At 41.5% G+C, this 24,687-nt stretch overlaps 1 protein-coding gene and 1 pseudogene across 4 annotated transcripts in view; both read right to left on the bottom strand.

Annotated features, from left to right (window-relative positions):
* MDN1 (midasin AAA ATPase 1) overlaps positions 1 to 24,687 on the bottom strand; it is a 159,137-nt gene that overhangs the window by 71,903 nt on the left and 62,547 nt on the right. For all 3 annotated transcript variants that reach the window (XM_082633597.1, XM_082633598.1, XM_082633599.1), the window contains exons 27-43: positions 24,528 to 24,669; positions 23,050 to 23,184; positions 22,828 to 22,966; positions 22,415 to 22,553; positions 21,983 to 22,113; positions 19,345 to 19,489; positions 17,427 to 17,556; positions 13,478 to 13,696; positions 12,618 to 12,815; positions 10,921 to 11,129; positions 9,863 to 9,985; positions 7,788 to 7,985; positions 6,641 to 6,748; positions 6,091 to 6,279; positions 3,768 to 3,857; positions 3,410 to 3,673; positions 2,999 to 3,260 (exon numbers count right to left, since the gene is read on the bottom strand). In XM_082633597.1, the coding sequence (XP_082489723.1) occupies positions 2,999 to 3,260; positions 3,410 to 3,673; positions 3,768 to 3,857; positions 6,091 to 6,279; positions 6,641 to 6,748; positions 7,788 to 7,985; positions 9,863 to 9,985; positions 10,921 to 11,129; positions 12,618 to 12,815; positions 13,478 to 13,696; positions 17,427 to 17,556; positions 19,345 to 19,489; positions 21,983 to 22,113; positions 22,415 to 22,553; positions 22,828 to 22,966; positions 23,050 to 23,184; positions 24,528 to 24,669 (2,821 nt within the window). The remainder of the gene's footprint in view (positions 1 to 2,998; positions 3,261 to 3,409; positions 3,674 to 3,767; positions 3,858 to 6,090; positions 6,280 to 6,640; positions 6,749 to 7,787; positions 7,986 to 9,862; positions 9,986 to 10,920; positions 11,130 to 12,617; positions 12,816 to 13,477; positions 13,697 to 17,426; positions 17,557 to 19,344; positions 19,490 to 21,982; positions 22,114 to 22,414; positions 22,554 to 22,827; positions 22,967 to 23,049; positions 23,185 to 24,527; positions 24,670 to 24,687) is intronic.
* LOC309811430 (mitochondrial import inner membrane translocase subunit Tim9-like) lies at positions 20,645 to 21,846 on the bottom strand (annotated as a pseudogene). The gene has a single exon. The product of its transcript is annotated as a mitochondrial import inner membrane translocase subunit Tim9-like (transcript).

Below are 24,687 nucleotides of genomic sequence, written 5' to 3'. Positions count from 1 at the left end.
TTTTTAAAAAAGAAAGAGGAGAAATTGTTTCCTGACCCTTTTTCTTATCATAAGGTAATATATGTTGGATTTCTGTTTCTAGCCATGAAGGAATAGTAAGGTTCAGACTTAACCTCCCGATGTTTAACAATAAGAAAACTGGTAAAATATACGAAACAACTGCTTTCAGATGTTGGAAAACAGTACAGGACTGTGACACCTGAGGGAAGGAGGTCCTATAATGGCCGGCTTTCTGCCTGGAAGCAATTTCTAGACTGCAAAGCGGGGAGGGGAAACTCAAACAGATCCCAAGGCCTCAATGACCTGAGGTCACAGACTTGAATTCAGGGAGGCTACAGCAACTAGAATGAGGGGCAGGGTGCTCAAAAGGCAAGAGTTACTCAAAGGGATGGCTCCAGAAATCCAGATGAGGGCTCCTGGAGTCTTCGGCTCAATAATAATCTACACGTGCATGTGAAGGCTGAAACTCCACAAGCATGAGCAAAAACTTCCAAGGAAAGGACAGTTACCGGGGAGCTGTGAGCTGAACAATTCCCAGAGTTCACACGGGGCTGAACAACACTCCAGTTCCCACCAGTCAAAGCGAAGAGACTCCACATAACACACAGGACCTTCAGTAGAGATGCCATAGGGCCATGCCTCAAGAGTGGGGCTAATTTTAACCCTAGAGTAAAGTTTACTCCGGACCTGACCTTAAACAGCTTAAGTGCGAGCTTGAAAAGATAAAAATGACCCATAAGCAACTCAACTGCCTTATTCCCCCCAAAGAAAACCTCAAAAAAACAAAATGCAGCACTTAGCGACTTAAATTCAAAATGCCCAGAATCTAATAAAAATTCCTAGATATATTTTCTTGCTTCTTTAAGTCCCTAAGGGCTGCATTCTTTGTTTTGTTTTGTTTTTTTGCCGTACGCGGGCCTCTCACTGCTGTGGCCTCTCCCGTTGCGGAGCACAGGCTCCGGACGCACAGGCTCAGCGGCCATGGCTCACGGGCCCAGCCGCTCCGCGGCATGTGGGATCTTCCTGGACTGGGGCACAAACCCGTGTCCCCTGCATCGGCAGGTGGACTCTCAACCACTGCGCCACCAGGGAAGCCCCTAAGGGCTGCATTCTGATGTTAATAGAGCTATTATATATATGCTCAATATGTACAAAGATTTAAGATAAAATATGAAACTAGAATAGATTTTAAAAGTCATACATGTTCATCATAGGGACATTAAAAGATATAAAGAAGAAGAAAAGATATTTTTAACCAAAAGTAAAATAGTAGTAGACAAACTGTTTTAGACCCAGCCTCTTTCACTCTATCAATATCCCTAAGAAATGAATTACTCAATAATATGAAAGTCAATCCTAAATAAAAAGCAGTACTGGAATTTCCCTGGTGGTCCAGTGGTTAAGAATCTGCCTTCCAACGCGAGGGATGCGGGTTCAACCCATGGTCAGGGAACTAAGATCCCACGTGCTGCAGGATAACTAGGCCCGTGCACCGCAGCTACCGAGCCAGAGCGCTCTAGAGCCCGTGTGCCACAACGAAGAGCCTCCCACGCCACAACAAAAGATCCCGCATGCCACAACTAAGACGTGATGCAGCCAAATAAATATATTAAAAAAAAAAAAAAAAAAAGGCAGTATTGAGAATGGGCTGTGAGAACTTCCCTAGATATTTACATTTTAACAGACTTATGAAAGAAATCTATACACACCAGATTCCAGGCTTTGAAGTCAGAGAGGACTGGAACCCAAACCTAGTCTAACCACTTGGTAACAAGAAGGCACTGGGCAGGTTATTTTACCTCTGTGAGCATCCACTTCCTCACGTATAAAATGGGGTTCATTTTCCTTGTAATGTGGTGTTGTTGTGAGGGTTAAAAGTAAACATATTTGGGGCTTCCCTGGTGGCGCAGTGGTTGAGAGTCCGCCTGCCGATGCAGGGGTCACGGGTTCGTGCCCCGGTCCGGGAAGATCCCACATGCCGCAGAGCGGCTGGGCCCGTGAGCCACGGACGCTGGGCCTGCGCGTCCGGAGCCTGTGCTCCGCAACGGGAGAGGCCACAACAGTGAGAGGTCCGCGTAGCGGGAAAAAAAAAAAAAAAAAAAAAAAAAAAAAAAAAAGTAAACATATTTAACATAGTGTCCACCACTCAGTAGGAATTCAAACCTCAATGGTGAGTTTTACGATACCTATCTTTTAAAAATATATAAAGTGATGTATGACTTCATTAACATATCTAATAATTAATTTGAACGAATGAGTAAAGAATTTCAAATTCAAATGGTGAGCTTGAATTGGAAAATGACAGATCAAAACAACATTGAAATCACTGTCTTAACTAAGAAAGTAAACTATCTGGATACAATGTTGACACAGTGGGAAGAGGGGAGTCTCATTTCTTCACCCCTAAGGAATCAACTATTCCCAAGGAATAACTGAGAATTCCTAAGGAATAAACAGTTAAGAGCAGGTTTTGGAAAGGACGACAACCTTAGTGACAGGCCTTAACCTTTAATCAATTCTCCCCTAAGGGCATGCTCATTACCACCGAAAAAGTTGCACTGCAAGATGAGAGTTGTATATTTCCAGGTTAACTGAGGAATTTCCTCCACCTTCTATACAAAATAGATTCCTAGCTATCAATTTAGACTTCTGTTCTTCAGTTTGAAATACTCGATTTCTTGAGAAGTTATTAACAAGTTTAAAAGACAGGCCAACAAACAATAAAACCAAATTTACATACAAGTCACTGTGGTTGATTATACACAGAATAAATCAAACTCAGTAACCAGTTTCTTTCCTGTTTCCTCTGTTTAGGATCACCAATTCTGAATACTTTACATCAGCTTCATTTTACTTCCTAAGACAAAGATTTCCAAAATTTGATTGTTAATAATCATTAAATTCATTTTAAAAATTATGGGCATTGAATTTACAAATGTATCACCTGCAGGTGGACACTAATAGTAAGTGCCTGATACACACACCCAAACACACATACCTGCCTTGGAGTATGAGTTGATTTTATTGTTGAGTCTCTGCATAAGCAGCAACACTGCTTCCAGCTTGCTGACAATCTCCATCGTGACACCTTTACCACCTTCTCCAAGACGCTTGGGCTTATACGTCAGAAGGAAATGACTCCAGGCTCGCAGCACTACTTCTGCATCGTCAGCACTGACGAGGAGGCTGTCTCTTACCAGGGTCCTGACGGTGCCCTCCACCTTCTCAAGGAGCTGCCTCCACGGCCGGATGAGATCAACCTGCAATTTCCAGAGCACGTGAACCCAGCACAGTCCATGGCCAGAATCAAAGAACACTGCTACTGTAGCTACCACCAACACACAAGACAACCAGCCAGACCACACGGTTTATTGTGTTCTGCCTGAAAACGCAGAGGCAGATCAGTTACCTGCTCAAATCCACCCAGAAGCTCCGAAGTGTCCATTGCACTGTTCATGGCCATGACCTTTAAAGTGTGACCTGTAAGGTGTGCCAGGAGCTGAACCAAGCTGGTCTTGCCCACTGAGGCCGGCCCCACAAGGATGACCATCCAGCTCATTTGTACACACTTCATAACTGACTCCAGAGACTGTAAAGACTGGTGCAGGAGCAACAGGGGCCGGCAAGTCGGGGGAGGAACGTAGCTGCCACGGGAAAGCACCGAGTAGCCCAGCTGAAAAAGACATGCCGGTGAGCTTTCACAAGTGTGCCTGCGAGTGGGAGCAGAAGCCATAGAAAACTGAAGAGGATTATCCTCCTCTCCTCACCTGAACATCACAGGGAGTGATGTGAAACAGTCTGGTTCCCAGGTACGGGTTAGAATTTGAATTAAACACATCCTTGAATACGGCAATGACCTAAAGGAAGAAGATGATACAATCAAAACACAAATCACTCCACCAAATTCTGAGCCAAACCTTCTAGAATGAATACTAGTAAACATGAACACAATAGGAGAATGACAATATTCTGAGTCCTTATCTTTTTGAATTTTCTTATAAAAAGGACAGATTGCATTTAATTCTTCAGAATGAAAGTAAACTGAAGCTTAAGAAAAGAGTAATCACATAATCTCAAATTATTCTGAGATTCCAGTGAGAATATACCATAAATTAAAGCCATAGAAACTATGGTAAACCTTAAGATGAAAAATGAATTTGCTTTCGTCATTCAAGATACCACCTAAAGAAGGTAGAAGAGAAACATGAAGTTTATGAAGAACAATGACTGTTTCCTGAGTACCTACCATGTGCCAAACATTATATTAGGTGCTTTGATAGATTATTTCTGATCCTAATACCCTTGCAAAATAGTTATTTCCATTTCCATTTTATAGATATGGATTAGGGGATTCATGACAGTTACAGGATTTGCCCACGGTTGGTAACTGATTTCAAATCTAAGCCTGTCTGACTCCAAAATCACTGTTATCCTTCTAAATATTTAGGTAGAGAGGACAAGCAAAGTAATTTCTCTGACTGATTATTTACAGTCACTTATCCCTTTCTTAGCAGCAATACTGTTAAAAACTTCCTGTTAACTGTACTTCATTTTTGCACTTTTTTTTTCTTTTTTAAAGCTAAGAGGAGCTAGGGAGGGGAAAATAAAGGGGTGTGTAAAAAACACTAATTTAGCCCATAGCAGCCACAAAGATTCCAGCCACCCAAAATATTTGCAAGAAGTTGTGCATTTCTAACAAAGCAGCAATATTCATACTAATCAATGTATACTGGACTGAAGTCAGAAAATAAGAACAACAAAGATAAAATCATAATGAGTATCAAACACCGAGTAAAAGCCTAAAAGCAGCACAGAAGAAAATGCTCCCACCACCTACTCCTTGGTCCAGGCAATTTCTGACCTTATATCCCACTCTACAGCACATCATCTCCTCTCCCTGATATTATACCAGAGTTAAAATTACAAATACTTTTATAGCCTCTCTTCTTCTATTATTATTTTACTTAGTTTTTTTCCCCCTCAGAAAACATTTGGTCAACTACAGCAACTGAACTGGAGAAGTGATGGAAACCTTCCACACCCTACAGTGACTCACCATCTGACCAACATCAATTACCCAACACTGGCCATTCCTGCCACAGTTAATATACTGTAACCAGTAAGTGGATGAAGGAATTAAAATACTAGCTGATGATATGTGAATTAAAATTTGTGAAAAAAAAACAAAACTAACTGAACATCTTGTCCTAATATACTGAAAGCCATTTGCATGTAATAAATGAGTTGTTAACACTGGGCTAGACTCTGGATGCCACATAAAAGGGGATCTGTGCTCTTAGTAGCAGAATCAAAGTGTGTGAAAGTCACTTGTGCCATGGGCAGCCATATCTTCACGTCAGTAAGGAGGTTACTGTTTCTAACTCACGTGAATCTGTAAGTTACTTTGTTTGTAAACAACTGTGATACAGAAGAAGGAATAGCAGGCAAAGTGGAAAGGTCTGTGCTGGAGAGCTGGCTCTGCCACTTGCGCACTGAGATTCCATGACTCTGAGCCTTGGATCCTCAGCTCTAAGAGGTCATGACAGCACCTCCCACCTGCAACTGTTGTGAATTTTCCATGAACTGTACTTGAAATACCACAAAGCAAAATGCACACATTATTGGCTTACTAAGTTGGAAATTCTGGTGTTGTTTTCTACTTACAAAGGGATATTTTTACTTCCGTTTAGATACAGAATTTCCTCTCTCTTTTCATCTATGTATCCTTTCTAGATAAAATACCTCTCAATTTGACATTTATTTAAAAGTAGAAAGCCCTCCTCTTCTACTGGTTATCACCTGTCTCCTCCTGCTTCTCACTTTTGTGCCTGGAAAGGTGATAAAGACCAAGCCTTTATTAATGGAGGGCAATACTGTTAAAGAAGGTTTGCAATCATGGGGATTTAGATGGATAAGCAAACTGTGTCCTCCAAAGCAAACTACGAGACTCTGAGACACGTGAATGTTTAGTTTCTTCCTGTAACTTCTAAATTTGGGTTTGGTATTGTTAATGAGTACACCCCTTCTGTCCCTCAGGAAGAAATCAACTTACAGATGGAAAGAAACGCAAAGAGCAAGTATGACACTCACCTTTTCTTTATCTTCCTTGGTTCTCATTCTTTCACCATAGACCAAAAACACATGCTGACCAGGATCGTAACACCCAGGGGACTGGTCAACTAGCATCAACTGACACCAGCGGAAAAGGTCTCGGAGGTTGAATTCCCAGGGTCCTCCTATCTGCCCCCATTTCTTCTCGACAGTCACTTCGTGATCAATCTGAAAAGCAATTACCCGTACTAGGAAAGCACGTACCACTGCTAGGCACCGCATTAAGTACCGTCAGTGTGCTGTGAGTGCATACATAATCCAAAACAGAGACTAACAGGATTGATTCAGATGTCTCCTTCTCCCAACCCAGACTTCTCAACGCCAGGAATACCCTGGTAAGCACTGACAATGATACATGCAACAGAACTGAATTACTGTAACCCTCAAATGAGTAGCTTGCCTTCCACTAGAAACTTTTAGAAGTCTATGTGATTTATCTTAGTTATGGAGACTGGTAATTTAGTGTTCCATGTTGAGAACATGAGAAAATCAGAAGAATAAAGAACAAATAATATGCGTAGGTACTTACTTGGTTGTTGAAAGCAACCATTTTTTTAACAATACTTTTGTCAATGGCTGGAAACAGAGTACTGGCAATGAACTCCATGTCTATTACTGTAAGGGGATCCACAAAGACCTAGAAAATCCAAAAATAACATGAAAAAATGACATCGTTTCTCTTTACCAAACACCAGAAATGACTACTGTGACTTACGTAAAATTTTTATTTAACACCAAAGTAGTAATACCTCAGTAATATATACATTTCAGTTATAGAAATTTCTTTTCTTGCATTTTTAGGATATGGAATCATATAAAGTCTTTGAAATATAGAGCAAGAGGGTTTTCTTGTTAGCTTCATTCTAGTGAATTAGAGAAAGACATGCAAGTAATTTTTTAAAGTATATTTGTAATTTTAATTTCCTATATATTATGTAAAATGCTCTAAAAAATCCAGATGGTAGGTATATGAGCATTCATTTTAAAATTTGATCAACTTTTCAACATGTTTGAAATTTTTCATAATAAATTTCTTAAAAGATACTCAGTAAATTCTTAATTATCAAGGGATGGGGCATAAAAGAAAGCTAACATCTAGAAGCATTTCCAAGCCACTACATTAGCCAAACTTTGAAAAAAGACGTTAAAACATGTAAGCCTACGTGTACACACACACACACCTTCTGCTGCAAATGAGAATTATGGTAATAAGAAAAGATACCAATTATTAATAGTGGTTGACTTTGGTATGGAGAATACTGGATTTTTTTTCTTCATGGTAGTTTTTATACTTTATTTTACTTAGATTTAAATGCATTTTCATTATAAAATAATCTTTTAATGTTCTAACACATCACAAATGCACTTGAAAAGGTCAAAGATTGGCCTTAATCTCTGAGCACGGTAACAGAACCCTCAAGATGGTGGTCATCTTACTTTCCTCCAACTGATAACATACCAGGTCCTCTGAGACCTAAGACAAAGGATTCGCAGCAGGAGAGAAGTCATTATGGGAATCAGTCACATTGATATCCAACATATAAAGATATGAAATCGAGAAGCAGATCATTACACTGAGCCTGTTTCATTCTCATAGTGGGCACCCTCATAGCTGTGTCAGCAGTATTATCGCCCCTGACGGCACCTTTGGTTTCTGGGGCAACAGCAAATCTTACCTGAGTAAACCTGTTTAGGAAAGACCTGGGTAAGCCCTTCCTTCCGCCTCCTTGTCTAAAAGGATTCTGACAACCAAAAATCTTCGTCTTCTCATGCAGCACTTGAAAGCTCATTCCTAACTCAGGAATATAGATTTCTCCTCGGTGGTCAAAACAAGCATTGAGTCCTTCCAAGACTGACTGCGAAGCCAGGTTAAGCTATTTGGAGAAGAAAGAGCATATACTTATTTTATATGTTGTATAGCCATTACAAAAAAGCAAAAGAAAAATATGCACAAAAAGTAGTCTTATCCTCAAGGGGGAAGGAGTTCAAACAACGTTGGTAACATTCTGCTTCTCAAGCTGAACTGCTGTGTATTCATCCTATTATTTCATATATATGTTAGAGAAATTTGGGGTGTATAAAATAGCAATAATAAGTAAATAATAATAAGTAATAATAATTTTAAGTAAACTGAGTATGTAGGTTAAATTTTTTTAAAGCAGTTAGATTAGTCTCAAAAATAAAACTGTATCCATTATCTGCTCCTATATTGGCCTACTTTATAAGTCATAGCTTACAGAAGAAACTTTCCAATACAAAGATACCTCATTTTCGCTCTGGGATTTTTTTAAGGTGAAGTAAGATAGCTCTTTACATACTTAAACATCCTTCCCAGCTCAAATACTGAATGAACTCTCCAAATGGGCTTCAAAGTCACAATATAAACTACATAAAGTAGGTCTAACTATGCCAACAGTTTTGCGAACAACAAAAACAAACACAAGGATTTGTGTGTGTGAGTGCCAGAAATGAAAAGAGCTGAATGGAGGTCCTCAGATGCTGAGTTCAGAGCTCAGGGATGTGAAGTATGGGTGGTTTTTAGGTAACATGGAAAAATTCAACTGTGAAATGTGAATCAGTAAAATGCAAACGGGCCAAAAATCAGATTATATTAGAATTTCAAGTGTCATGCTTACATAAGCACTCAAAACACAAACTCTGCTATATACCCACATACGGGTCAAGTTCTAAAAAACTCCTCTTATGTGTGACTGCAAGGCCAGAATGCCTTGCAGTCCCTATGTGCATTTCCACAAAATATGACTATGGTCAGTAGTCTTCTAGCTTTGAAACAAGGCACTCTTTTTTTCCTAGCTGATGATTATTCTATCACGTATCTTCTTCAAAAAAATCTGGGGGGAATAAAACAAAAACCAAAACCCTCCCTCTCTTTAATATCTGGTAATTAGGAAGCAGCTCAGCAGAAAAGGAATCCATCCCCCTTACTGCAGACGCAAGGGGGGTCTGAATCTAGGGAACCTGTGCCAAAACTCATCTGTGGCACTTTCATCACTCAAATCATTTAAGCTACACAACTACTTGCTCGCCTTTTCTGGAACTGACATTGCACATCCCGAACTAACTCAAATCCTTTGGCCACAACCTTCAATTTTTTTATTTTGTGCATCACTTCTCCTCCATATCTCTCTAGCTGCCTGTCAGTCACAGAGATTCAGCACTTATCACGTCTCATGATGTGCTCTGTTCTTCTGGTCATTAATTTATCCCATGTGCACATATGACACTGACCATTTTCTCACCATTTTTCTATGTCTCTTCGTACTGTAACTTTCCCCAGCCTCTCTGCTGAAATGAGGTGGTTGGCACTATTTGTAAACTATGTTTATCTCTGAAAATAAATACAAACACAGCAAGCTTGCCAGCGACTAGAGCATAAAACTAGTGAAGAGGCTCTTTTTCTGGAGGCTAGCTCACGAAAGCAGGAGAGTTTGTAGGTTATATTGGGTTGGCCAAAAAGTTCATGTGGTTTTCCATAAGATGCTATGGGAAAACCCAAACGAACTTTCTGGCCAACCCTATACATGGGGGGAGTTCTGTATGCTTTCTGACAAGTGACTTTTCTTATTCATACAAGAGACCACGGAGGATTCTTTTCATCAGGGAATTTGCCTTTACTAGCCAAGAGCATGATCATCCATTGTGAAATGCCCTCAAGCCTCGAAAAGTTCTGCCCCCACCCCCGTTTCTCACACTTGTAGTCCCACGTTGGCACGATGGGCCGTCCTCTCACCTCATCCAACACAACCCAATGGCCTGCCTTCAAGGCTGCCAGCAAGGGGCCATCGCGCCAGGCAAACTCTCCTCCCTTGCCACCTTCAACAGGTAGGTCTGCTCCAAACAGGTCTGTGATGTCCTTTGAGAGGAGGAAGAAATGGGGAAAAGCCAACATTACATAGAAAATTAAGTAGATCCCAAGACCCCAAACGTAAAATGGTAAATACTTAGGCCTTGTACCACTTTTTAGTCTTATCCCCAAGAGAGAACCAATCAATCCCAGAACTCTTTACCAGGAGCCCAGACATGCCCTAAGCATCTTATCATCACAATAGTCTAAGCATCTATCAACTGGAGCTCTAGATCAATAGTTCTCAACATTGGATGCACTTGGAAATAAATTGGTGACCTTAAGAACAAAAACCACACACACCAAAAACAATGCCCAGGCCCTCCTCCCAGACCCCATCCCAGGAGATTATTTAATTTGTCATCTCTGTCCCATATTTTCATAAGATTGTTTAAAGGGTCATTTTATTTGTAATTAATATTTTTAGAAAGGACAAAAATAGAGAGGCTGTATTACAATAAAAACTGAAATGAGTGATTCTCTCTCAAAAGAGAATTACAGGGCTTCCCTGGTGGCGCAGTGGTTGAGAGTCCGCCTGCCGATGCAGGGGACGCGGGTTCGTGCCCCGGTCCGGGAAGATCCCACATGCCGCGGAGCGGCTGGGCCCGGGAGCCATGGCCGCTGAGCCTGCGCGTCCGGAGCCTGTGCTCCTCAACGGGAGAGGCCACAACAGTGAGAGGCCCGCGTACCGCAAAAAAAAAAAAGAAAAAAAAAAGAGAGAGAGAATTACAGTAAAGCTTCCAGAGAATACTACAACCGGTGTCATCTAGTAATGAACACAAACGGAGAATCAGGTTTGTGGGCCGTGTTGCTATGGTCTTTATCACCATGAAATGTTTGGGGTTCTGACATCGTGATTACTTCTGACTAGAAAACTCTATAAAGAGATAAAACCATAACTCCCTACACCTACCCCCATCAGCTGTAGCGTGACTTAAGCTTACCGTCTGCTCTGACAAGTTGATTCGGACAAGAGTGTTGCCTGAAGCCTTGGCTAAGGCTCCCACCAAGCTCGTCTTGCCCACACCAGGGGAGCCCTCCAAGAGGACAGGTTTGTTCAGTTTTGTAGCTCTTAAGAGCCTCTGGGCATTCATAGCTGTGGTGCCCGCACTGAGTGCATAGTCGGCGATATTATTTCTGTGCAAGACAGGTCCTGAAGTGGAGAAAAGAAAAGCCACATATAAGCTGGACATCACCAAATCATACATATGTATCAACTGGAGATTAAACGAATCCACCAAGTGGACTGTCAGCCAGTGAAGTACCATCTGCGGTGAGAACGCTTAGCCCTATTTTGGTATTTGCTCCCTTCTGGGTCCATGAAATGCTTTCCAGGAAGAGCCAGCAGCATACTTCCTTCAACTGTGCCTGCTACGCAGATCTCGGCACTTCCCACACCCACATCTATCCGTACTCATATAGGGCGAAACTGCAAGCAGACATCTTTCCTTTCACAACCTACACCTGGAATTACTACTACACGTACTTGTACAATTTACCTTATACTTGTATTTTCCTAAAAGTCAAGTGGAAGCTTGGTATATAAGCCCATATAAACAATTTCATCCAAGGTTTTGAGGCCACCAAGACAATTCAGGATGCATCCTTAACCCATAATGTAGCTGAAGTGCAGGACTGATAACAGTCTTAGAGAGCTTAATATTCATGCCACTGTGTCTCCTGGCAGAAGCTGTTGGTACATCAGTTTGGAGGCAGTGGGGCTAGGAAAACACCTATTACCTCAGCTACGGAAGCAGAAGCAAGGACCACCCCAGTCCCAGGCCATGAGCACACAGCTGCTACACGAGAGAACTGAATACTAACTACCGTGCTGGCTTAGGGAAGGGATCTAATGCTTAGATCACGGGGGGCCCCATCAGGGATGAAGACAGTACTGTTGACGAGGGAGAGGGAAAGGGGCAATGTTCCATTCAGCCCAGAAGCTGGGCTGGTTTAGTTCACCACTGAACCCCTGCTAACTGCCACTGCACCTATACACTTTCCAGGCACTCAACAATTCTTGACACAGGGAGGAAAGAAGGGACAAGAAATACATGACTCTGATAGAGAAGCAACAATCCGAAAAATCCAGAGTGCCCTGGAAAGATATCTAATATAACTACCTCATTTAAATATTTGACAGAGGCAACCTAATAAGAGCAAGGATTAGAACTGAAATCCACCTGCATTTCCTATTTAATCACTCATTTTTTCATCCATTCACTCAGCAGACATTCTCTGAATGTCTATGTGGCAGATGCCAGGGACAGGAAGATGAATGACACCTGCCCTCAAGGGTTCAAAAAACTGTTTTTGCAAAAGGTGATAAATTTCTGTAGTTGAAACATTATGGGCTGAATTACCACTATAGGAAAGGTCTTGTTTTGAGCACCAAATAATAAACATATAAATGCATTTTTATGGGACAATTTACTTATGTATTAAAGACTGTATTTTCTCCTATTTTTATATGCCTGTTATATATTTTTAACCACTCACACAATTATGATTACGCCAAGTCAGATTCTAACGCAGATAACTAGTTCAAAAGTAATCATGATATAAAGTTAAAAGTCACAATAAAGGTCAAGTGTTTATAAACCACAAGAAGAGAATCTTATTTATTTAAAATCATTCTTACCCCTTGGTATAAAAAATGGATGAATTCCCCAAAGGTTATCTATCCCAGTGAATTCTTTGGCTTTGAGTCTGTCATAAATCTTCAATTCGTTTTTCTGACTTTCTGTAAGTCGGACGACCTTGGAAAGTTTCTTGATTAGGAATTTCAGACATTCTTTGCGAGCCAAGAGAGCCGTACCAAACCCAGATGAAGTTACCCCTAAAGGAAGAGGATCGGTCCATCAAACGACAGCAGGGCACCCAGCTTCACAACCACTCAGCAGGAACTCTAGGATGGGCTCCTGAATCACAGCCAAAATACGATTGCTAGTATAAGCAGCCCTAAGAAGGAGAGTGACTCCCCTCTCCCCACAAGTGTCACGTCATCAATTCAGCAGCAGCTTATTCAGTAAAGCACTCCAGTCACTCCGTGAGAAATCAGGCTGGAGAAAAGAGTAACTAATGTGGTACTTTTAGTCACGTGGGCTTGTATTTCTAATTTTCATGGCTGAAAAAAGCCTAAACATTAGATTTAATAAAATTGTAGCAAGCTTACAACCAACTACAGGATTCAGGCCCGTGAACTCTGAATGACCGTGTTAAGGAATGCCATGTGGCACTCTTCGGGAGCACGAGTACCTCCAGCAGCCTTCTTTCTATCATACGCGCTGCTTCACATCTACTAAATCCCTGGCCTATAAGCAATGAAAAGTTCTCGTGTATCTTTTACACCAGTCGCCTCTCAAACAGAGTAAAAGAACAAGAGAGCCACTGTGAGCCTTGGAAATGTTAAAGGCATCTGGCTCAGAGGTCTGGGCTTGCTCCACCTCACAGTCCCCTCTACCCTCACCCCTTGTTCTCACCAGCTAACAGACAACATACCTGAACCTATTCCGTCTATGTACACCAGGCAGGCGGCGTGGACAAAAGACGTCACTGTGGAGATGGTCTCCGGCCTTTTCAAAGCAGCTTCCTCCCCCATTGTGTTCATGAAGTTAACCCAGGACAGGATATCTCTGATACTGACCACACACCTTCGGCCAAACTCCTGGTGGGTCAGCCAGTCAATGAAATCCAGCATCACCTCAGCTATGTCAGCCCCTAAGACACAAGAAAGCAAAGGTATTTGCTGTTTGGGAAGACTCCGGACAGGGATTTGCAACCAGGGGCCCATCGATGGTTTAAAAGGGATCCATGTTTCATGAGATTATATGCAAATTTTTGTGAATGTACATTAATACTTTTTCTAAGCAAATGGGGTCCACGGCTTTAATCATATTCCACAGGGTTCAAGAACAGCATTCTACCCCTACCAAAACAAACAAACAAACAAACACCAGAAAGAAAACTTTGAGAATTAAAGTCTAAGAAAGCACCCTGAGAACAGCTCAAAGAAATAAAGTATTCATTTGGTTCATGTTCAGATACAATTTTGAAGACAAGACACCATGATTTTAGAAAACATACAGATTTATTTACATTTTTAACTGATTCAGTGGAATGGGGATTATCATTTCAGTGGCATTTAGTCTAGGTTTTTTGTTTGTTTGGTCCACCTGTTCATCAATCACAATTTAGCAAATTAGAGGATTCACAAATTATGTTTCGTGATTCAAGTTAATGACTATTCTAATTTTCGCAATTTCATATTGTAAAATATTTGTCTGGAAACAAAATACCTAAGTCATACACAGACATTCAAAGCAATGACAATCAAATTTAGTGGAGTACTTCATATAACTTCTGAAGTCAATAGTAAACATTTATCTAAAAAGTATGAACACCAAGGAATGTTTTTCAAAAAGAAAATATGATGAGGAGGAATCAGCACTGCTGTAATAAAAAGTAGACTATACAGTAACAGCTTTCAAGCTACACTGCAAACTGGTTAGAAGAAAAATACTAATTACAGAAAAAAACACAAATCTTAAGAAAGAATATAAAATGACAACTCATGGGGGAAAGTCCAGTTAACAAGAGGAAAGAAATTAAATACTGTTTCAAAAGCTAGATGTTAAACATGAGTACCTGGATCCACATTTCAGAGTGGAAAAAAATTGAGGCAAATCAAGGACTTAAGGAAAATGAAATAATTTATCCATTAATAGAGAGGAATTAAATCATGACTATTAAAGAAATAGAAGATCATCAGAGATAAAGTGGATGGGATGGGTTCATGTATGTAATTTTTAACAACAAATACTGAAGATAACAGAAGAGAGAAACCTATGTGATAAATATATTAAGGAATATTATCCAAAAATATACAAATAGCAATATGTAAAATAATAGTTATTTTTAAATAAACTAAAGAGAATGCTCCATTCACTAGTAGTAAAAGAAAATGAAATTTTAGAATATCCATTAAATTAACAAGGATAAAATAATAGATTTCATTGTATTTAAAAAGAAAAAAATGACGGGAATTCCCTGGCAGTCCAGTGGTTGGGACTCAACGCTCTCAGTACTGGGGCCCGGGTTCAATCCCTGGTCGGGGAACTAATTAAGCTGCTGGCAGCACTGTGAATGGGGCCAACTTTCTGGAGAGCAATCTGGCCACAACTAATGGGAGCTCGGAAGATCCTTGTTTCTACTTCTAGAAATACAACTCAAAGAAAAGCTCTGAACAATATGTCATTTTAATGAAAAGAGAATGCTTTGAGAAATACTGATCAATGAGAGTTTGAGAATGGAAGCAGCAGCCCACATGCCCTTCAGAGATCAATTTTTAAAAATACATCAATTTCATCAACACATCAAATATAGAAAAGATTTCATTACATAATCTTTTTTGTTATATTATTTATGTATGCATAATACTACTATAGAGATTTGTGAACCAAAAATAATAGAGAAAGTAAGTGGTACCCAAGGTGGTATTTATATTTTCATTAAGACGATGCAGTAAATATATCTTAAATACCCTAAATAGGCTCAGAATTCAATTTAGAATCCATAATAGTTGAAATATTAAATTCAATGAATCATATATATCCTTAAAGAAAACCTGGGGAAAAGCTATGTCTAGTTTCCTTTTTTTTTTTTTTTTTTTGGCGGTGTGCGGCTTGTGGGATCTTAGTTCCCTAACCAGGGATCGAACCTGTGCCCCCCCTTACAGTGGTAGCACGGAGTCCTAACCACTAGACTGCCAGGGAATTCCCTAATTTCCTGTTTTATATTACACAATTTAAAAAATGTTTTTATGCTGTGCCACCCTGATCCATTTCCAAATGAAAAAACTGATATAAATTATTAAGCCACTTCTCCCTCACGCTCCATGTTCCCTCAGGGTCTCTAATGCCTCCCCAGGGAAGTCTGCTGTCATGCAGCCTGGAAAGCATGGAGTAAACAAGCCCCTTAAGGACAAGCCGTTAAGACTCAAGTAAGTCCTAGGGGTCCCAGTGCTTATGCCCTGTGGAGGAACAGTTTGCTCAGTTAAAACATGAAAAGCACTTATGATGCAGCAAACGTGGCAGCTTAACAGCAGTTGCATCCTCCGCCATTCTTATCACAATCCAAGTAGCTCAGAAGAGTAAGCAGCCCATAGGAGATTCAGAGGTTACTTCCTTGAGGGACCCAGTCCCAACCCAGAGCCAAAAGACAAACCATGCCAGCTTAACAATTTCTGTCTTCTCCTCCTCTTTTTACTTGAATTTTCACCATAAATGCACCAATGCACACAACCAAGGTAAGTCACAGGTTCTTAGTGTGGGCTATAGACCAATATTATTGGACCACCTGGGAGCTTGTTAGGAAGGCAAATTCTCATGCCCTACACCAGACCGACTGAATCAGAAGCCCTGGGTGCAGGGCCCCGCAAGCTTATTTAAACAAGTTGTCCAGGTGAGTTTGGGAATCGCAGGCTTAGTCAATTCTGCACCACTGAGTGGCTGTGATATTGGTGGAGCCAGGGGAACTCCAGCTGTTCAGACAGCACTGTGTACACCCGTGAACACTGAAGTTCAGTAAAGGCCCTTCTTAAAAGGAAGTCTGTGCTCAGGTAACTAAAGAGCCAATCTTTCCTAATATACCACAGATGAGGCTGGGACCCATGCACCTACTCTCCACAGCCATCCTACCTATTTTTGAAGCTGTGCTTTAGCATGCCTTTAAAAAGCTGAACTATCCATGAACCTCAATCTCAAAGAAGCAGATATCCTTTTATATTCTTTAAGACAGAGAGGCAAAATGATCCAAAAAACTACTTGTATTAGGGTTTGTATTAAGGCTTAGAACCAGATCTAGGTCCTAAATTTAGCCCATTCAATGCCGAGAATATGGGATTAATCAGGGCAATCTAGGCTCAATTTGAAAAAAAAAAACGTATAATAAATGTTTTGGCTCTGACTGGATATCTTATGAATTATTAAATCTAGGTTACAAGCCTATGGGAGTTTTTAAAACTATTTTCCTTGTGTTTGAAATTTTCATAATAAAAGGAAAATTTAAAATAAAATAAAGTGAAATAATAAATCAGTTGACAACTACTAAAGAAATGCAGTTTAAAATTTTATGAACATTTTCTAATGGTGGTAATGATTTAAATTTAAATCACATTTCCTTATCTTTAGCCAACAAATATGCCTTATATATAAAGACGGCCGACAGGTGAAACAATCAGAAAGCTAAAACGTAGTAACCCGGTGATGGAAGCAAGGTGAAGAAGGATACTTTGGTAGAGGGCAACAGGCTAGTACCACGTTTTCCTTAGATCTCTCTGTTTGTTATCACTTCTCCATAGAACAGGCCATACACACCTACTGCTAAACATGCTATGCCCCTCCCTCCAACACACACACCCACCCCACCGCCACCACCCGAACACTCTCACCTTTATGATCTGTTCTGCCCAGAGACAATCCTGGACGAAGATTATGGCTGATAATCTGAGTTAAGTCTTCACGGCTTGTGCTTTGAGGGCACCATATTTCTGTAAAACGGTTTCTTAAGGCAGGAGACAGCTACAAAGAACACAAATTCTAATGTGAATTTAATACCTATGAGGAAAGCTAGAAAACAAATCCTTTGAATGAATGCTAGCTGTGAATGTGGCAAGTACCCAATGCTTCATTTATCACCTCTACTACTGTCTGTAATTCACTGAACACCTATCTGTCCGGCTCCTTCCACATGTCATCTCATTATCTCCAGCACACTCCCCGAGCTCGTACTACCACTCCTTTCTTTATAATCATGGTAGAGAACTTCAAGGTCTTATAGAGTCCGTGGTGCAAGAAGGATTCAGCCCCCGTAGATGACTTCCAAACCCCAACACTTTCCCTTAAGCAAAGGCCCTTCCCTTTACTTTCCCTTCAGCTACTTGACTGGTGGTTTGGAGAAAATAAACGCCATCTTCCCATGGGGGAGAGCTGTCTGAAGTAGAAGGAGAAAACTCTGATGTGGCTCAAAGGGAGTGAAATTGCAAACAGGTATATATTTACCTCTTGTATGACAAAGAACTGTTTAGTCCTCCAGTCTCAGGGCCTTTGCCCTCAGTCTGGATTCATCCTACCCTCCCCCTAGGTCAGATAACACCCGCTCACAAAAGTTAAACAATTTTCTTTTACTGGACAGATCAACTCCATCCTTCGCCTACCCGGCCGAGCACAGCAGGACCAGGAACGACGCCTGGACTCAGGAGCAGCTCAGCAAAGGCCCCAGGGGTGTGCATGTGCTGCTCAGCACCATCCTGGCTGAGCAGGACCATGGTTCCAGGATCCCACCTCCCCCTGCAGCAAGGCAGGCAGAACCAAAAGCTAGCTTTCCCTTCGGTAAAAGCCGGCAATCTCTGTCTAAAAAAAACTTAAGCTAACGTGACAGGCAAGTTAACACATACAACCTTGAAATCAGATCTTTCTGTGCTATTTCCACGTGCCACAGCGCCTGTTTTCATACTTTGAAACTGTGGTGTATGTTATTTCTTCCCTTCAGTACATTTCCCAAAGCACAGTGATCATCTTTCTTCTTATGCTACTGAGGAAAATCAGGCCCTAAATATCATTTTCACATTTCAGGCAGCCACCAAGTTACCAAGAATCTTAATTGCTTTCACTCCCCATCAACCCATTTCTGCTCCTCGTCCTGACCTACTACCACACTACCCTTTCCCTAACTTGAACACACCAGGGTCCCACACACAACGCAGACTTCTCCACTGAGAGGCTTCATGAGCCTGGAAGCCGTGGGGCTTGGGGGACCCTCATACCACCTTCTGAACAGAAGAAATCAACCTCACCCTCTCCTTTACCAACAGTCTGAGGGTGACCCACACAACCCCTGAGAGAACAGATACTCTCCACCTGCAAAACCAGGACAGGATCATGGCTGTGACTGCTTTTTTGTCACTTTAAATCATTCATATCACCACTCTCGTGTTTAACAGAGTAGATTCTAGAAGCAGCACGTGAGAATAAACTTCACTTTCAACTTTTCTCATCCATAAAACTAGCGTAGTAACTTCCACACAGAGCTCTCATGAGACTTTGTTACCTTAACATATGTAAAAAGCCAGGCAAAGTGATTGAAATAATGAAATTTCAGGCACATACGAAAGCGAGATATCAAATAAGGAAATGTTTTATCTGTCAGAATTATTTTTCAACCTTATAATGGCTCTCTCTGGATTTTTATCTCTTACTCAGTTTTTACAACACAAAATTCCAGACACATTTTTACATACTGTATTTATGGGTACAGTGAGCTGAGGTCAAAAGGCAGAAAAAAAATATGCTTCAAGAACACAGTTTTACCTCTTTTTTCCCAAAGTCACCCCCGGGGTTCATGGTTGCCAAGATACGGAATTTCTTCCCAGCAGTCAATAGCTCTACCCCATTATCCTTGTCCTCTAGGTTGCCTTTCTCAGCTAGTAACAGAGACTTTTCCACTTCGAGGACACTAGAAGAAAAATTGGAGAATGTGAGATTAGAAAAGGCTTCGGTATTCTATTTTGTTGTCTTCAGTGTTCTCAAAAACGAAAAAAAAGTCATCTCCTTTGCTGAGCTTTCACTTTAGTTAATGGTTTCCTGCCACAAACTTCAAAGTGAATAGTTATCCCAATTCCCATGCAGTGGAACAACAGTTCTGATCAAAAGAAAAAGAATTCCTTTTCCCACTTACGTCAAGACACTTGTTTTAAAAAATGGGAGCCTAACTTCCCTGGCGGCGCAGTGGATAAGACTCCACACTCCCAATGCAGGGGGCCCGGTTTCGATCCCTGGTCAGGGAACTAGATCCCACATGTATGCCGCAGCTAAGAGTTCGCATGCTACAACTAAGGAGCCCACATGCTGCAACTAAGGAGCCGGTGAGCCACAACTAAGTCCTGGCACCACCAAATAAATATTTTAAAATAAATTAAATAAAAAATGGGAGCCTAGCGTGCAAATGTTCATGGCAGCATTATTCACAGATATAGAAACAACCCAGATACCAAGAAGAGGTGAATAGATAAAAAAATATGGTATTATCTACACAATGAAATACTATGAGGAATAAAAAGGAACACACTAATGATATAGGCTGTACCACGGAGGGACCTCAAAACATTGACGCAAAGTGAAAGAGGAGACCATTTATATGAAATGTCCTGAAAAGACAAGTCTATACAGACACGAAGTGGATGAGGAGTTGCCTGGAGCAGGAGGTGGCATCAAAGATAAACTGTAAATGCACAGGAGGGATGCTACTGGGATGATAAAAATGTAAACTGAATTGTGGTGGCTGCAAAACTCAGTCAATTTACTAAAACTCATCGAATTAGGGGATGTCCTGGCGGTCCAGTGGTTAGGACTCTTGGCACTCGCACTGCTGGGGCCCGGGGTTCGATCCCTGGTCAGGGAACTAAGATCCCACAAGGCGCAGGACGTGGCCACAGCCCAACTCCCCAGCCCTCCCCACACAAAGAAACAACCCCCCCCCAAAAAAAAAGAAAGAAAAAAAAAATAACTAATTGAATTATACATTTAAAACAGGTACATTTCATGATACGTAAATTATACCTCGATAAAGAGAGAAACACAGGTATTCATCAAGATTCATACTGATCTGAGGTTTTCTGTTTTGGGTTGCTTTTTTTTTTTTTCTTTTTCTTTTTGATCGGGCAGCTTGCGGGATCTTAGTTCCCCGACCAGGAAAATGAATCAGGGCCCTCGGCAGTGAAAGCACGGAGTCCTAACCACTGGACTGCCAGGGAAGTCCCTGTTTCATTTTTTTCCCCCGTGTTATTTCCATTTATTTTACTTTTAGTAATATAGTTTTTTTCTATCTCATGACTGAACACCTATTTTGAAGAAACAATGGTTTATTTTTCTAATCAAGTGACCGAGCTGCTGAGTCTTAAGGTCTCAACAAATGCTGCATCTTACTATTTTCATTGCACAACAAGACTTATTTTGATTACTCTGGTAAATAGCAATTTTGCTTCTCCAGTGGTTCTTATTTGCCAGTCAGGACAGATGGCTGGTTCACACGGTGGCTACTGCTTTTGGGCGGTTTCTGTCAGGTGAGACCTCATTTCCGGTATCTCATCAGGGATCCGTCCATCAGGACTTCTCTACGTGGTTGGCCAAGGCATCCTGCACTAGCTATCAGGGCTTCATTCTGTTGAACAGGATATTCCTGAAATCTCACTGATATTCTTCGTGTCATTTTTAAACATTTCTGGAAGCAATGTTCTGAGCAGGTGAGGTCACTTCAGGCTTTACTTCTCTTGTCCTGAAGTCTTTCACGCTGCAAAAAGCAGGTTTACCGTAGGCTTACTGTGTAGGTTTTGAGAAACTTCTTAAACTGTTTTATCTGATCAGATTTCAGTATTTGTGCAGCCATATTCTTTCAGAATGTTCACTAGTCACCTTTTCTGATGCATGAGTTTCCTTTCTGTTCTGGAAAAGCATCTTTGCTTGAATGTCTCCAGCAAAGCCTGATTTCTTACTCAAGCACAAGCTCTCATATCCAACACCAGTATGCGGCTAGGGGGCTACGTGGCCAGCCAAGTCTGGTGTGGAGGGTCAGCATCCTGGTCTGGGGTTTTGAGAGGCCTTACAGTTGTAACATCCAGGATTTTGATTCTAGTTCTTTGAAAAAAAAAAATTAAGATAATGGCCACATAATTTGCCTTAAAAAAGAATTTTAACTTGGGCTTGTTTGTTTTAGCCCTATCCTCCCACAGTCCCATCTTTCTGATTATTGACAGCTAAACAGAAAAACTAGGTCTCTTAAAGGAGACACTGAGTGCTAAGGCCAAAAAAAGCAATAGCTCATCATCATTTTCAAACATTTACTGAATACAGTGTACCTATGAAGAGCATTACTGTGCACAAGAATTAGTATCTATAAAATCCAGACCAGCAAAAGCATCAAACACAGGGTAAACCTCTTACACTCGTGTACCTGTTGAGTCTTTCCAGGACAGAGTCGTCGGCTAGGGAGATCTCATCCAAGAGGAAAAAGCCGTCCTCCTTCATGGCCAGAACCAGAGGCCCATCATGCCACTCAAAGAGTCTTGATGTGTCAATTTCTTCCTACAATTTGGAAAAGAAGAGGGTGAATTAAAGGGGAGGTGGCTCCACAAGACAATACACATGTAGCTAGTGGGTGTCTGCTGGAGTTCCTCTGAAGAAAACAAAGACTGGAGAACAAGGAAGGAACAGATCTCGCATAACAGGATGCTCGTGGAGGTCCCCTGCAGACCAGTGAAAATCTGAAGATAAGATATGTATCAAACCTGTACGCCCCACCAGGAACAAAATCCCACAGTTGACTCTCGCACAGAGCCGACTGCAATTCTTTAAATGAACATGTTATCATTTGCTCAGGACAAACCTTGTCATTTGGCTTCTGTCTCACGGGTCGCAACCCCCCCAAGAAGTCCGATGTCTCCATGTGTAAGTGGCAGTTGACTGAGTATAATTTCTGCTTTGCCAAGGCCGCAAACACTTGACAGATAGTAGTTTTCCCACACCTATTAAGAGATACACACCAGATTAACAAGGAGCATGAACTCCAAATACACACCCACGAACACCCCAGTCAACAAGAGAGGGGAGCTCTGGCCACAGACACTGCTGGTCAACACAGGGCATCTGGCCAACACAGGGTGCCTGCCCCTTGGCTCAGGGGGCCCTTCCCCAAAACACAGCACCCTACCATGTCTCTTATCCAGAAGGGCACACACTACATGAACTCTACTGAATTGAACTGAACCCTCAAAACGAGTTACTGTCTCCCCACTTTACCCAGTGTCTCCAACCAGCAGCACTGGTTCACCAAATTCCAACGCCCTTCCCACCAGCATCGCCAGTCTCCGCATGCCCTTGGTCCACACGACGTGGCTGAACTTAGACTCCAATGCGGATATCTGAGTAGACAATTTACCTATCAAAGGCAGAGCACATATTTAGGTTCTAATATGAACACAACTCAATTCATTCTCCTCTGGAATGTGGTGGCCTACTCACTCAGCAATTTTAGGACATTTTCTTTGGAGAAGAGGGATTGAGGACACAATTTTTTCTTGAAATGTTTTTCAAGGACCTCTTGAATCACATCAACCTCCTCCTGCTTCCTGACTCGGCCTGCCAGAAGCATAAAACCTTGAAAGAAAAAAAAAAAGGAACCGTCAAGTGTCAATACCAAGGGACACTGATACTATGGAGCATTAGCTGCTGGGAAGAGGAAACCTGAAGAACTACTTTGGAAAACCAGGAGAACTTACTACAACTAACTATACGCCTGCCCTCTGCCTTGGCAACACGACTTCTAGGTAATCCAACACAAATGAACTCATATGCACCAAATGACGTTCAGGAATGTTCAGAGCAGCTTTTCTTTCTAATAGCTAAAAAGCAGAAATGACCCAAATGTCCATCAACAAGAGAACAGACAAACATATCACGGTATCTCCCATACAACGGGTTACAACACAGTAATAATTTAAAAGGAATGAAGTCCTGATGTACAAAACAGCATGGCTGAATCTCCCATCAGATTGAGTGAAAAGAAGCCAGACACAAGAGTACATACTGCATGATACTACTTAGATGAAGCACAAGCTAAGGCAGAATCCATCACTGGTGACAGAGGTCAGAGCAGTGATTATCTATCTCTAGGAGTTAAGGCTGGCAAGAGCCATGAAGGAATCTTCTGAGGTACTGGAAATATCCTAAATCTTTCCCGAGGTGGTGATTTACCTGGGTACCCACATAGGTGAAAATACATTAAGCTGCACACGAAATAACAAAGCACTTTACCCACTTTACTGTTACCTTTTATGTTATACCTCGATAAAAAAAGTTTAAAAAAAGGGCTCCTCCCTGTACTCTCTCCCAGCAAAAAGAAAATGTAACTCTCATGGGTTAGTTTTATTTCCTCCCCACACTTAGTAACCACCCTGTTAACGACTCATCAAGACTTTTCAAACCAGAAGATTCTGAAAGGCTTTCTATGCTAGCACGGAGGGGAACATACAAATTCTTCCCATGGATTAAACCAAAGTAAACAAACCTGAGTCTCAGATGACGTAACTACCTTCACTCAGAACTCTGGGATTATCCAACCCGTCAGTTTTCTGTACGTCTCTAAGGCGCAAGCATAACTCTCCACGGTTACCACAACGCAGATAAAAGGTGCTCAAAGATCCCCACCAACCACCTGCCTGAACTCCTAAAGGCGTTATGTCCACATCCTGACTCCCACAGGTGGCCACCTGAAGCTAAGAGTGAGAAAACCGTAGCAACCAAAACATAACAGCACAGAGGCCTGCAGAAACAGGACCACTTACAACATCAGTCGGGTCCTGAGGGAGAACGGCTCTGTTCCTGCCATGCCTGGTGAAACATACATACTGACCACAATTTGGGCAAGATTTGTTGTAATAACACAGCATGCAATCTGCCCTAATAAGTCCACAGTTAAAGAGCATGTGCTGAGAGCATACCATCGTTGGCTAAGTGCTGCAACCAGTCATACTCTTTCTCCGTCTGCTCAGCCAATCTGTATCGCTCAGCCCATCGGAACAGATCACGGAGGGTGATGTAGCCTTGCTTTCCAGCAAACACTGAAGAACCTCTGCGATAGGACTATTAAAGGACCAAAAC

This window comes from Mesoplodon mirus, assembly GCF_964341445.2.
Source record: "Mesoplodon mirus genome assembly, chromosome: 10".
In the NCBI taxonomy this organism is placed as follows: Eukaryota; Metazoa; Chordata; class Mammalia; order Artiodactyla; family Ziphiidae; genus Mesoplodon; species Mesoplodon mirus.
Note: the sequence above shows the minus strand (reverse complement) of the source record. Positions and strands in the feature narration are given on the sequence as shown.